This window comes from Triturus cristatus, chromosome 4_2, assembly GCF_964204655.1.
Source record: "Triturus cristatus chromosome 4_2, aTriCri1.1, whole genome shotgun sequence".
Lineage (NCBI taxonomy): Eukaryota > Metazoa > Chordata > Amphibia > Caudata > Salamandridae > Triturus > Triturus cristatus.
This window is the reverse complement of record NC_140586.1, coordinates 264,406,983-264,419,536: the sequence shown is the minus strand read 5'-3', so window position 1 is coordinate 264,419,536 and position 12,554 is coordinate 264,406,983. Positions and strand designations below refer to the sequence as shown.

The 12,554-nt window shown below is 46.0% G+C and overlaps 1 protein-coding gene across 4 annotated transcripts in view; it reads right to left on the bottom strand.

The window, feature by feature from the left end:
* The window catches only part of ARHGAP29 (Rho GTPase activating protein 29), a 323,518-nt gene that overhangs the window by 33,844 nt on the left and 277,120 nt on the right, over positions 1-12,554 (bottom strand). For all 4 annotated transcript variants that reach the window (XM_085601475.1, XM_085601476.1, XM_085601477.1 and 1 more), the window contains 2 exons: positions 4,372-4,672; positions 4,162-4,270 (listed from right to left, as the gene is read on the bottom strand). In XM_085601475.1, the coding sequence (XP_085457601.1) occupies positions 4,162-4,270; positions 4,372-4,672 (410 nt within the window). The remainder of the gene's footprint in view (positions 1-4,161; positions 4,271-4,371; positions 4,673-12,554) is intronic.

The following is a 12,554-nucleotide window of genomic DNA, read 5'->3' as shown; positions in this document are numbered from 1 at the left end:
TTAAATACTACATATGTATGACTCCATTTGGAATCTCTTTAGGTTGAACACGTACTAGGGTTATACCTTTCATCTGCTCCTTAGTGTTCTTAATGGGATCTATTGTTTATCTTTAGGTCCAGCCTGTGACGATCTTGGCTATTTATGGTTCTTTCCATTATCATTAATGTATTTTATTTCTTCTTTGTAGCTCCAGATAGCTCACTAGATTAGCTATCTTATGCTGGATGTTTTCCCAGTAACCCAATACGCTAAAAGTAGGTGATTCTAATTTTGTATAGCGCATTATCTGGTGATTGGTATCTGTACTATTCATATCTTTTTAACATATTCTTTGGTTCTATATACTTTCTCGATCACTGGGTCATCTGAACCTCTTTTGGTGTGCATATACATATATATACTTTTCCTTTTAGGGAGAGAAAAGTCACTGCAATTTTTGGGTCGTTTGGTTATCACCTTTTCTGATTTTTACCCCTGTTCTTTATCCTTTCCAGCCTTATTTGTTCTAGTTTAAGAGCATATTTACCCATTCATACTTTTTGCCCACAGACTTATGGTTACAAAACTTTGAAATTTTGTCAACTTCTACACCACCAGACGCTTGTCAAGGATATGTGCGTAGTATGTGCTGTCGCCTGAAAGACCTACCTTACACGCCCTGAGGAAGGAGCCAAATATACTGTTTAGCTCCGAAACGCGCGTTGGCGCTTGTCTTGGCGGTTACACTTGATTGCACTTTTTATGATGAACTGTTTTTATATAAAAATTGTATTGCTTTATATGTACCTTTTTTGTACCTTTGTTGGTTCTGTATGATGTTTTGATGTTTATCACTATTGTTTTGTATTTATACTTCCGTTGACATGGTGTTTTGTTGTTGACACATTGATTTTGTCTAAATGTTGTAATTCATTTTTTATGTTAAATAGATAAATAACAGTCTTTCAGAAAAAATGAAAAAAATTTATTAAATGACTTTGTCATATATATTTTTGTACACCTAGTCTGTGGGTATTACTTTATTCATATGGACTTATAGCCTTAAAATTCAAATATATAGGTTTAACGGTGGAGCGCCACCTGTGCCACGGTGTCCCACACAGAATGTGAGTAGCGGACCAACAGGCATGCAGTATTCACCACCCGCAATCCGGAATTGGCAGAAGTGAAAATCTTTTTCCCAAATTGCTCCAGTTTCTTAGATTCCTTGTCCGTAGGAGCAGAAGGGAATGTGCTCGGAGAGGCAGAGGCCTGGACAACAAGACTCTGAGGCGCCGGGTGTTGTGTGAGAAAGCTGGGGTCGCCGGGCGATGGCGGCGTGCTACACCCTTGTCCACAGGAACCCCTGTCTTAGGTTTGTTCCAGGTGGTTACCAGGATGTCAGTAAGGGCGTCAATGAAGGGCAGCAGCAGCTCCGCAGAGGACGCTGGCTGCAGCACTTCAGTCAAGAGATTGGTCCTGATAGGCAAAGAAGGGAGCTGAGGTTAAGAGCCTCAGCCGCCATTCGCAACGCCACAGAAAAAGTCCCAACCTCCTCCGTAGCCACGGAGGAAGGGGACAGGGTACCAGGGTGTGGTGAGAAATCCAGATCGCCTGGACCTTCCATATCACCCTCCCAGTCCGGTTCATCCTCGCACTGAGCTGCGAGAGGGTCCTCAGACCCCTCCCAGTACTTCCCTTCGTCCGCCGGCTGTGGAAGAGGCCGGTAAGGACGAGGTGCCCGGGGAAATGGGAAAAACTCCCCACCTTGAATTGGAATTGGAATTGGGGGGTAGTAGACCAATCCAGGAATAACGCAATTAGACGCCGGGCTCAGGGCCGAGGCCGGAGCTGGCTGCACCGCAGGAGATCATGCCGGCGTAGCCGGGGCTAAAGGCGGCGGCACGGGGCAGAACCACCCGATGGGGCGAACAAACAGCCCATTGCCGACAGGAAGACCTGTATTTCGTCCGGAGTTGCGTGCGTGCCCAGGAAGGGCAGGTAGGCCGCAGGCAACAACGGAGGCTCCATCGGAGCTGCAGGGGAGTGACTGCCCAGCCTCTCCACCGCATCCCGTGACCGGTGAGGGGTAGACGAAGAGCGACATCGCTTCTTCGACTTCTTATGGCGCCGTGACTTATCTGTCCCCGAATCCGACGGGCGATGGTGTCGGCTTCGCGACCGGTCCCTCGACCTCCCATGGGAGCGGGACCTTGAGCGGTGTGGAACCGATTGTAGGACCTCCAACAACTTTCGGTAACACTCCCGCAAAGCTTTCGGCACCATGGCCAGACAATCGGGGCACACCTCGGGGTCATGGGCGTGCCCCAAGCAGAAGAGACACACGTCATACGTGTCCGCCACCGACATGCTCCGACGGCAGGCCCAACAGGAATTAAACCTGGGCATCCCTACTGCACCAGGAGTAGAGTACTCGACAAAACAAGAGAAATAAGTTCTCAGAAACCAAAAAAAAATATTAACTAGGGGTACCCCTCTCTCTCGGATCTGCGCTTGCTGGCGCAAAAAAAGAAAAAGAAAGAACTGACGTCAGCGCGCGTGGGCGTGTCTATGTAGCTCAGACTACGTCATCTCGGCGGCTACGACACCAACGACTTACGCGGAGCCACATGACGACACCTACCGACGCGCAGGGGTACTGCTGACGAAAAGATTTCCGGATCCAGTCTGACGCCTGGTGATATTCTAAGGTAAGGAATCTATTACTAACGTGTCACTTTCAGATAAATCAATACATGAAAAAAATTGTCTCTGGAATTCATTTTGCAGCAACAGAGATTTTGTTTGAGTGCTAGATGTGAATATTGAAATAAGTAAGGAAGTTAACATTTTAGTTTGAAATGTTTTATAAAATTGTTCACACCTCTGCTCCCCTTGAACACTGAAGACATTTCTAAAAGTTATTGATCTTTTGAAGATCAAATGACTGGAAACATCCAACTATTCACATATCTGAAATTTACTAACGCAGGTTTATTGTTTGGAAATTGGAAACCTGCTTCATATCTAGATCCGCGCAAACTGATCTGGTCCCCTCTCATTTATAAAATATTTCCAAATGGGAAATAGAATAAGTGGGGGGAATAGTGCAGAGAAATTGCTACATGTTTATAATGGCCTTAATGTGGTATGAAGCACTAGATTATAAGACCACAATTAGTGCCTGACATTCAGTGCCATGGCAAAATGCCACAAGAAAGTACCATATTAAAACATATGGTCTAAAATTACATAGTTTTTTATGAGAAATGAAGCACACAAACAGCAATATCTAATTATGCTGGGGCACTGTAAATACTTGCACAGGAGCGAATACAAAAACATTACTTGAGGCATGACCAAACGATGGAGCAAGAGCAGAATACTAGCTCGGAGTAGCCAAAAAATTTCAAACCAAAGTAATGCTGCTGAAGGTTCTTGAGGACCTGGAGGATGGGCAGCCAAGAGTCACCCCACTTCAGACGTCTACAGTCTGAGCAGCAATGTAGGAACTGCTTTGATGCTGGCTCCAGGATCTGCTTTGCACGTCAGAAATCAGATTTGGAATCACAGACTGAAACGTGTCTCACAAGGGCGGGAAAAGTGAAAGAAGAAAGGCCACTGAGATCACCCAAGGCTTTTTTCCAATTAACCTGTGTCAAAGTCTCGGAGGAAAGCCTTATATTTTAAGAGGCATGTGGTCCACCAAGGCACCTGGACTTGTGCTAGAAGCAGCCCCAATCGTTTTAGATGAGGAAATGTCCAGGCATAGGCAAGGGCATATGAAAAAAGTGCCTTCGCATAGTACAATGGCAAAAACATTTTTGGATTACTGTATGGACAGCTCAATCTTGTATAAAATCTTTGTGTGGGCTCTTTATCCTTGGAAAAACACTGAAAATACAAGACAGGGATTGCAGAATATATGTGCTAAACAAAGAACAAGCAATGATGAAAAATGGAGAAATAACCTTTTCTAATGAACTGTCAAATTTTGAGGACATCCCTGAAAATCGAACTGATGTCAATAATTAGCAATGTAACTTGCAATAAACAATGTTGTTGGAAAGATCAAAACAATAACCTGCATATTTATCTCATCACTGAAACACAAACCAAATACAGTGCTAGGTAATTTCCTATGTCATAAGCAGAAGTTACAGGGCCTCTGGCACTCACCAAGCCCATCGATGTCATCTAACTTCTCATCTGCATTTCTTGCTTCTTCTGCACTCCCAAACAAGCACAACTCCGAAACTTCACTTTCGCTACTATCAATGAGCATGCACTGCAGAGGGTGGAAAAACATGTATACGAATATGTTATGACAATGGAAAATGGTACAGACAGCCAGATCTTTCTTATAGAAGGCTCATAAATACCACTCACATCTGTGCCAGTAGGAAGGGTCTCTGGACTGTTGACCTGCTGCAGACCTTGTGGTGCGGCAGAGAAAGACATGTCCTCCAGGCAGTTAGCGTCTGATTGAGAGGAAGGAGTGACAGACACGTCAAAGATCTTTTCGTAGTGAGTTATGAGGAGTTCCACCACACGAGCCTGATAAGGGTAGTCCACAAGAGAAGAAAGAGAAATGGTAGCATCCGTCTGCCGTGGTCGTATGAGCGTTGGACCAAAAATTATGCCAAGGTTGCTGGCCGACATTTTATTATCTTCTACTTGTTCTGCAACTCTGACAAAGAAAACGTGAGAAGCTGGTTATTACAAGGATGGTAAAGGTGTTGTCTAAACAAAGGTTTTTTGTTTTTTTAATACGTTTACACAATAGAACCCGAACATTTGAAACTTTTTTTATTTTTTAGTATGCAGAGTTTCTCACATTTAAGTAAAAATAATTCTGTATATATATATATATATATATATATATATATATATATATATATATATATATATATATATATATACATATATATACATATACAAGAGCAGTGAGAACTGAAAAGAAAATAAATTTCGTTTTGCCACCTAAGAGGAGTTCGTGTCATTTCCTGATGGAGTGATTGTTGCAACATATATATATATGTATGTTTATCTGTATGGTTCCTTGGAAATATAATAATTAAAGATCTTGCTACAAAAGGAAAACAACAGTAGGAAGTGGAGGGGACCAGAAGGGCTGAAAAGGTGCATTCCTTCCGTAAGATGCAAAAACAATACTACTACTTCCTGATGAATATTATAGTCAAACAGTCTGTTCAAAACTTCAACTTTGTTCTTTGCATGGACACAAAGCTTTCACAGTTGGAAGAAAAGCCTAGCTCCTAATTGGTTCCTCAGAATCACCAGTGATTCGGTGCTTTTTGGAGTACGAACTCCGAGTGTGTGTGCAAACAACTGATTTTGTGCAACCCACAGAACTCAGCTGCATGTACCACCGGCTCATTCCACAGAGAATACTAATAGAGAAAAAGCAGCTGCATTCGAATTATCAGAAAATAAACAAAAAATCAAAGGGCAATACAGAGAAGAGTGACATAATACGGCTTTGAAAGCAGCTCACTTAAACAAGAAAGCAGTCTGAGGTGCCAAACTCATCTTGTTTCCAAGTCGCGGTGCACCTCTAGGACTGTAAAGTCACTCTGTCAGAGCACTTCTCCCAACCTGCACTATACATTTAGGTCAACAGATATCCAAAAAAAAAAAAACTTTACATTGTAATTGTCAGAGTTCATAATGTCAAAGCCCTTCACTAGTTTATTTGTCAGAGCTCCTCACAACGAGAAACCCATTCTTGCAGTATTAGACAGGGTCATACCTTGTTCAGTCCCCTCCTACTGCATTTGACATGGGTCTGGGCTCACAATCTTTATTAGTTATAAGCAAAGGAAGTTCTTCATAGGTAGAACAACTACACAAATCAAATGCCTACGGATGAAGAGACAATGATGAAGCCAAAAACCTACTCGCAGTACTCAGCCAAAACAGTCTTTACCAAGAGTTAATAAAAACGCCGGGGACCGAGGGGAAGTGGGGCACAAAGGGGTTGCTCTCCACATGTATTCAAGTCACATTAAAGAAAAAAGCCACTACTGGATCAACCTGAGTGGTAAAACAAAAAGAAATTTCCACAGTGAAGTCACAGACCAGTCAACCTACAAATACATATTTGTGTGCTTTGGAGCAGAGAGTCTGGCCGCAGTGCTGAAGGCTGTGTCCTATGGTCTGGGAGTAGGCTCACAGGGCCTGGCTAAAATACATGCTCTACTCTCAGAGTCCACTTGGCACTGCTGAAAGCGGTGCCCAACAAGATCTCGAGACAGAGATAGGAGGGCAGGTCTCTCTGGGAACGCCCCATCATGTGCTTGTGCTCTGAGCTTTGGGGAGCAGGTGGACTGGCTGCAGAATTTGGCCAAAGGATGAGTCAAGATCTCAAGGGGCTCTGAAGGAAGGTGGACCAGAGATCAAGGAGCCCCAAATATAAACCCACGGGCTCAGCAGATGCCATAGTGCTCTGTTAGGGGGTAGTGTGGTCGAGCAGCCTTAGGCTTAACAGAGGGGAGTGCAAGACACTTGCAAATACACACAATAATCAATAAATGACTACAAAACTCAAGAAGGAGATCCATACCAATTTATGCAAATAGCAAATATTTTTATATATGTTTAGACAATCACAGAAAAATAGTTCCGGTTAGTACATTTTCAAATATAAATACTTTTCACTTTAAAAAGTGTACACTTGGTGGAATTCCTGAGCTCTGCAAATGTTATCCTACGGAAGGAAGAACAAATTTTGCAAACAGGTACTGTACATCAACTTACAGGACCAATCTCCCGGAGTTAAGGTGAGTGGTGGGAAAGGTCCAAGGCAGCACCACCAGTATACCAGCGGCAGAGGGGGACCAGGTGCAGGGTGCAAATCAGCGTTAGGAACTCAATGCATTTCAATGGGGATCTGCCACTGTAAAAAGAGGCGTCAGGCTCTGACTAGGAAGCCAGTCAGGCGAACCAAAACGGGGGCTCAAGGTTTGTGATGCTTGAGGGCGTAGGGACACCTGAGGCCCTCTACTCCATGGCCTGGGCTGACAGTTGCGAGGTTGCCTTTAGGCATCAGGTTTCACTAACTGGGAGCAGTCGCGGTTGAGGGAGCCTGCAAGCAGAGGCTGAAGGTGACGTCCGGGAGTCCACGATGGGTGAAACCACAATGGATTTGAGCTCTGAAGAGCTAAGGAACCTTGTTGGCACCAGTGGCCCACTTCAACTCGGGCAGAGGCCTCGGGTGCAGTTGTAGCTTCGGGTGTTGGGTTTTGTCTGTTTCAGGGGGGCCTCAGTCTTCTTTTTTGGTAGTTTCTGCAGGATGCAGCAAACAGTTCCACTGTTCTTTAGGAGGTCTTGTTCTTTATTGAAAACAGGCAGTTCTCCCAGGTTATGGAGGCACACAGCTGCAGGAAGAGTTGTCTTTGGCACAGTTTCGACCCCAATATAACCCTGTCCTAGAATTCTTAAGTATGCCATCAAAAAGATGGCTACTTCTGAAAAAATCATGTCCACCTCATAGTAGCCCACCTTAGGGCTGGCCCTAACCTGGAGGTGGCACCCAATCTGACTAGCTAATTTTCCCGCCTGCACAGGTGCCGAGGGGGCTCTGGAAAGTGGGGGGCTTCTGCTGTGAGAGGAGCCAGATTCACATTCCAAAGGTGGCAGCTTCTTTGAAGCTCGCCAGCCCAAGGAGGTTAATCAGCAGGTCATCTTGTGTGGGGTGTGTGGGAGGGGGTACTACACCCTTTTCTCAGACAGGCTTTTGTTTTGGGTCTCCTGAGAGCAAAGGATCTCACACCCTGGGAGGTCAGAAGAGTGTCTCAGGTGGCAGGCTGGCAGAAACCAGTCAGCAAGCACACCAGAGGCTGGTAGGTTTTCAGGGGGCATCTCTAAGGTGCTCTCTGGGTGCATATATTGGTAAATCTAACACTGGCATCAGTGCGGGTTTACCAATACGAAATGTTTGATACCAAACGTCCCTATTTTCAGTGAAGCAATAATGTAGCTGGGGGAAGACATTTTTATCAATGTCTAGCACGTTTTAAAAGAGATTCCCTGGTCACTTGTACTGGCAGTAATAGGACTGACCAGCACAGGGGCATATCTGCTGGCTGATGTATTGTATTGAAATTGCGCTTACTTGCCCTCGCATGTAATATTTGGCACCCTGCCTTAGGGCTGGTAGGCTTGCTGTAGGGGTGACTTACAAATATTACATGCAGTGGTAGGGGACATGGCACACAGGGATGTGCGACATGTCACGTTTTCAGTTTTGTCAGCACCAAGACCTGCAGCCTGCAATGGCGTGTGCTTGGTGAGCGGTCCCTTAGGGTGGCACAATTCGTGTGGCAGCCCTTAGGGACCCTCTTTAATACCTCAGGCCCTAGGACCCAGAGGTACCATTTACTAGGGACTGACAGAAGGTGCTAAAGGTTTTGCCAATTGGGGGAACAATTGAACAGCTTTTAGGGAAAGAACACTGGTACTGGAAACCTGGTTAGCAGTGACCCAGTACACTTGAGTCAAAGTTGCATCAAAAACCAGGCAAAAAGTGGGAGAGGACCATGTCAAAAAAGGGGCACTTTCCTAAAGTCCTCCACACTTTAAGCTTGCAAATGACTGCTACTCTTAAATGATAATAAGGAATATGCTACTTACCAGTATGCATCTGTTCTTGCCATGTAGAGCTGCAGAGTTGTACACTTTGCATAGATCGCCATCTGGTGTTGGGCCCGGATGTTTGCAGTTTGTTTTTGTTCTTTGGAAGTCACGAGTTCGGTGACTCCTCCTTTGGTCCGTACTGCGCATGGGCTTCGGCTCCATCCTCAGATTGTTTTTCGCCAGCAGGGAAATGATGGAGCGTAGTAATAACAGTGAGAAACCCATGTGTGTTGTATCTAAATAAGATAGACTGGAACGGATACAGGTAGCCGGGGAGGCGGGTGGGCGTGTACAACTCTGCAGCTCTACATGCCAAGAACAGATGCATACTGGTAAGTAGCATATTCCGTTCGAGGCATATGACCTGCAGATTGTACACTTTGCATAGATTATATAGCAGTACCCAACCTTAGCGGCGACCACCGGTATCCGTTGCAGCGGTTTGAAATAGTGTCTTTAGTACAGCCTGGCCCACACTAGCTTGTTGCTTGGAGTGCACGTCTACACAGTAATGTTTTGTGAAGGTGTGCGGTGTTGACCATGTGGCTGCCTTGCAGATGTCATCTAAGGGTATGTTCCCTAGAAAAGCCATAGAAGCCCCTAACTTTCTAGTAGAGTGGGCTTTAGGTGGAACAGATAATGTTCTTTTTGCCTTTTGATAGCAAATTTGTATGCACTTTACAATCCACCTAGCTATCCCTGATTTAGAGATGGGGTTGCCTTTATGCGGTGGAGAGAAGGAAACAAACAATTGTTTAGTTTTCCTGAAAGGTTGTGTTCTCTGTATGTAGTACAGTAAAGCCCTCTTAACATCAAGTGTATGTAGAGCCCTTTCCGCAACAGATTGAGGTTGCGAGAAAAAAACAGGTAATTCCACCGATTGATTGAGATGGAAGGGGGAAATGACCTTGGGCAGAAACTTTGGATTTGTACGAAGTATCACTTTGCTGTGATGTATTTGTAAGAAGGGTTCCTGTATAGTGAACGCTTGTATTTCACTAACCCTTCTAAGGGAAGTGATAGCCACTAGAAAAGCTGTTTTCCAGGTGAGAAACTGTAGCTCGCATTTATGCAGTGGTTCGAAGGGCGGACCCATTAGCCTTGTAAGAACTACATTTAGATTCCATACAGGAGAAGGCGGTGCCCTGGGTGGAATTATGCGTTTAAGGCCTTCCATAAAGGCTTTAATAGCAGGCACCCTGAACAGTGATAAATGCTGTCTGTTTTGCAGGTAAGCAGCAATCGCTGCTAGGTGTAAGCGTATGGAAGAGTATGCCAGGTTACACCTTTGAAGATGGAGCAGATAGCATATAATGTGTTGTATGGATGCATCTAAAGGGTTGATTGTATTGTTACGGCAGTAAACAACAAATCTCTTCCACTTTGCGGCATAGCATGCTCGAGTGGTAGGACGTCTGGCTTCCTTGATAATATTCATGCAGTCAGGGGGAAGGTTAAGGTACCCAAATTCTAAGATTTCAGGAGCCAGATCGCAAGGTTGAGCTGCGCTGGGTCCGGGTGTCTGATTTCTCCATGGTTCTGAGTTAGGAGGCATGGGGACAGGTGCAGTTTTTGATGTGGTACCACTGATAGTTGTAATAGTGTGGTGTACCACGGCTGCCTGGCCCATGTTGGGGATACCAGAATGAGCGTGAGGGAGTGCTGTTGCAGTTTCCTGACCACTAATGGAATTAGTGGGAGAGGTGGAAAGGCGTATGCAAATCTGCCTGACCAGTTCATCCATATCGCATTGCCTTTGGACAATGGGTGTGGGTATCTGGCGGCGAAGCTTGGGCATTTTTTCTTTTCGTGGGTGGCGAAGAGGTCTATCTGAGGATACTCCCACTTGTGGAAGAATGGGCGAAGAACTTGTGGATGCAGTTCCCATTCGTGTAGTTGTTGCGTTTGTCTGCTGAGCAGATCTGCCATGGTGTTTTATATGCCTGGGACGTGCTGTGCCAGGAGAAAGATGTTTTGTGGAATTGCCCATCTCCATATGCTCTGGGCTAAGCGGGAGAGCTGGGGAGAGTGTGTCCCCCCCCTGTTTTTGAATATAATACATTGCAGTCATATTGTCTGTGCGAATGAGGACTGCTTTGGCTGAAATCTGTTTTTGAAAGGATTTTAGGGCTAGAAAGATCGCCAAGAGCTCCAGATGGTTGATGTGGAGCGACTTTTGCTGTGGCGTCCATAGACCTTGCATTGTGAGGTGTAGCAGGTGCGCTCCCCAGCCGGAGAGCGATGCGTCCGCTGTTAGAATCACCTGAGGAACCGGGTCCAGGAACGGCCGCCCTTTGGAAAGGTTTGTGGTGTTCCACCACTGCAGAGAGTGATGGGTGCGGCCGTCCACCAACACCAGATCCATCAGCTGTCCTTGGGCCTGGTTCCACTGTTGTGCTAGGCACTCTTGGAGTGGACGCATGTGGAGTCTTGCATGGGGCACTATGAAAATGCAAGATGCCATCATCCCTATTAGCTTCATAAACGCTCTCGCTGGGAGAGAGTGCTGAGCAAGGAACGTTTGGCGCAAGGCTTGTATGCTTGCGATCCTGGCTGAGTTGGGATAGGCTATACCTTTGGAGGTGTCTATAGTGGCCCCGAGATATTGCTTTGTGTGAGATGGTACGAGGTGGGACTTTTGGTAGTTCACCGTGAAGCCTAGCTGGTGGAGCAGTTGGATGGTGCGGTTTGTATGTTGCACACATTGGTCGTAGGACGCGGCTTTTATCAGCCAGTTGTCTAAGTAAGGGAAGACGTGAACATGTTGACGTCTGAGGTGTGCTGCTACTACCGCTAGGCATTTGGTAAACACCCGTGGTGCGGTGGTGACCCCGAAGGGGAGAACCGTGAATTGGTAATGCTGACCGTCCACCACAAACCTGAGGTACTTCCTGTGAGAAGGGTGTATTGGAATGTGAAAGTATGCGTCTTTCAGATCCAAGGTAGTGAGAAAGTCTCCCTGACAGAGGAGCGGGAGGACTTGTTGTAGGGTGACCATGTGGAAATGGTCTGAATGTATGTATGCATTTAGAGGCCGGAGGTCCAGAATGGGCCTCAGGGTCCCGTCTTATTTCAGTATTAGAAAATACAGAGAGTAGACCCCTAGATTTTGCTGATTGACAGGGACCTGCTCTATAGCGTGTTTTTGGAGGAGGGAGAGCACCTCCTGTTTGAGCAGTGTGGAATGTTCTTGAGACATTGGACGGCGCCTTGGTGGGATATTGGGTGGGGTAGATGTTAGCTCGAGACAGTACCCTGACCGAATAATTTGGGTCACCCATTTGTCCGATGTTATGGACTCCCAGGCGTGGATAAAGTGTCGCAGTCTGCCCCCGACCGGAGTGGGATGGTCTGGGGGGAGCGGAGGGAAGTCATTGTGCGGGCGGGGTGGCAGAACGGGTGGTGTTAGTTTTGCCCCTGCCCTTATTGTTGTTGCCCCTGTATCCACCCCTTTGGTAGCCCTTTGAGAAGGTATTTTGAGGAGGGGACTTGTAGGAGGTAGAGGCGCTATCGGTGGAGTAGCCTCTGCCTGTGCTACGAAAGGACGAACGCCGAAAGGAGCGTTTAGGGGTCTGTGATTGTAATGCCCCCATAGACTTTGCTGTGTCCGTGTCCTTTTTCATTTTTTCTAATGCTTCGTCTACCTTTGGCCCAAAGAGACTTTGTTGGTCAAAGGGGTGATTTAGTATGGATGCCTGGACTTCTGGCTTGAACCCTGAGATCCTGAGCCAGGCATGACGATGAAGCAGGACACTAGTATTTATGGCTCTAGAAGCAGTGTCCGCTGCATCGAGGGCACATTTAATGGAGGTGTTAGTAATGAGCTTTCCCTCCTGTATTAGGTCATGAGCTTTACGTTTGTGTTTTTCCGGGAGGTGCTGCATAAGAGCCTTAAGCTCATCGTAGTGTGCTCT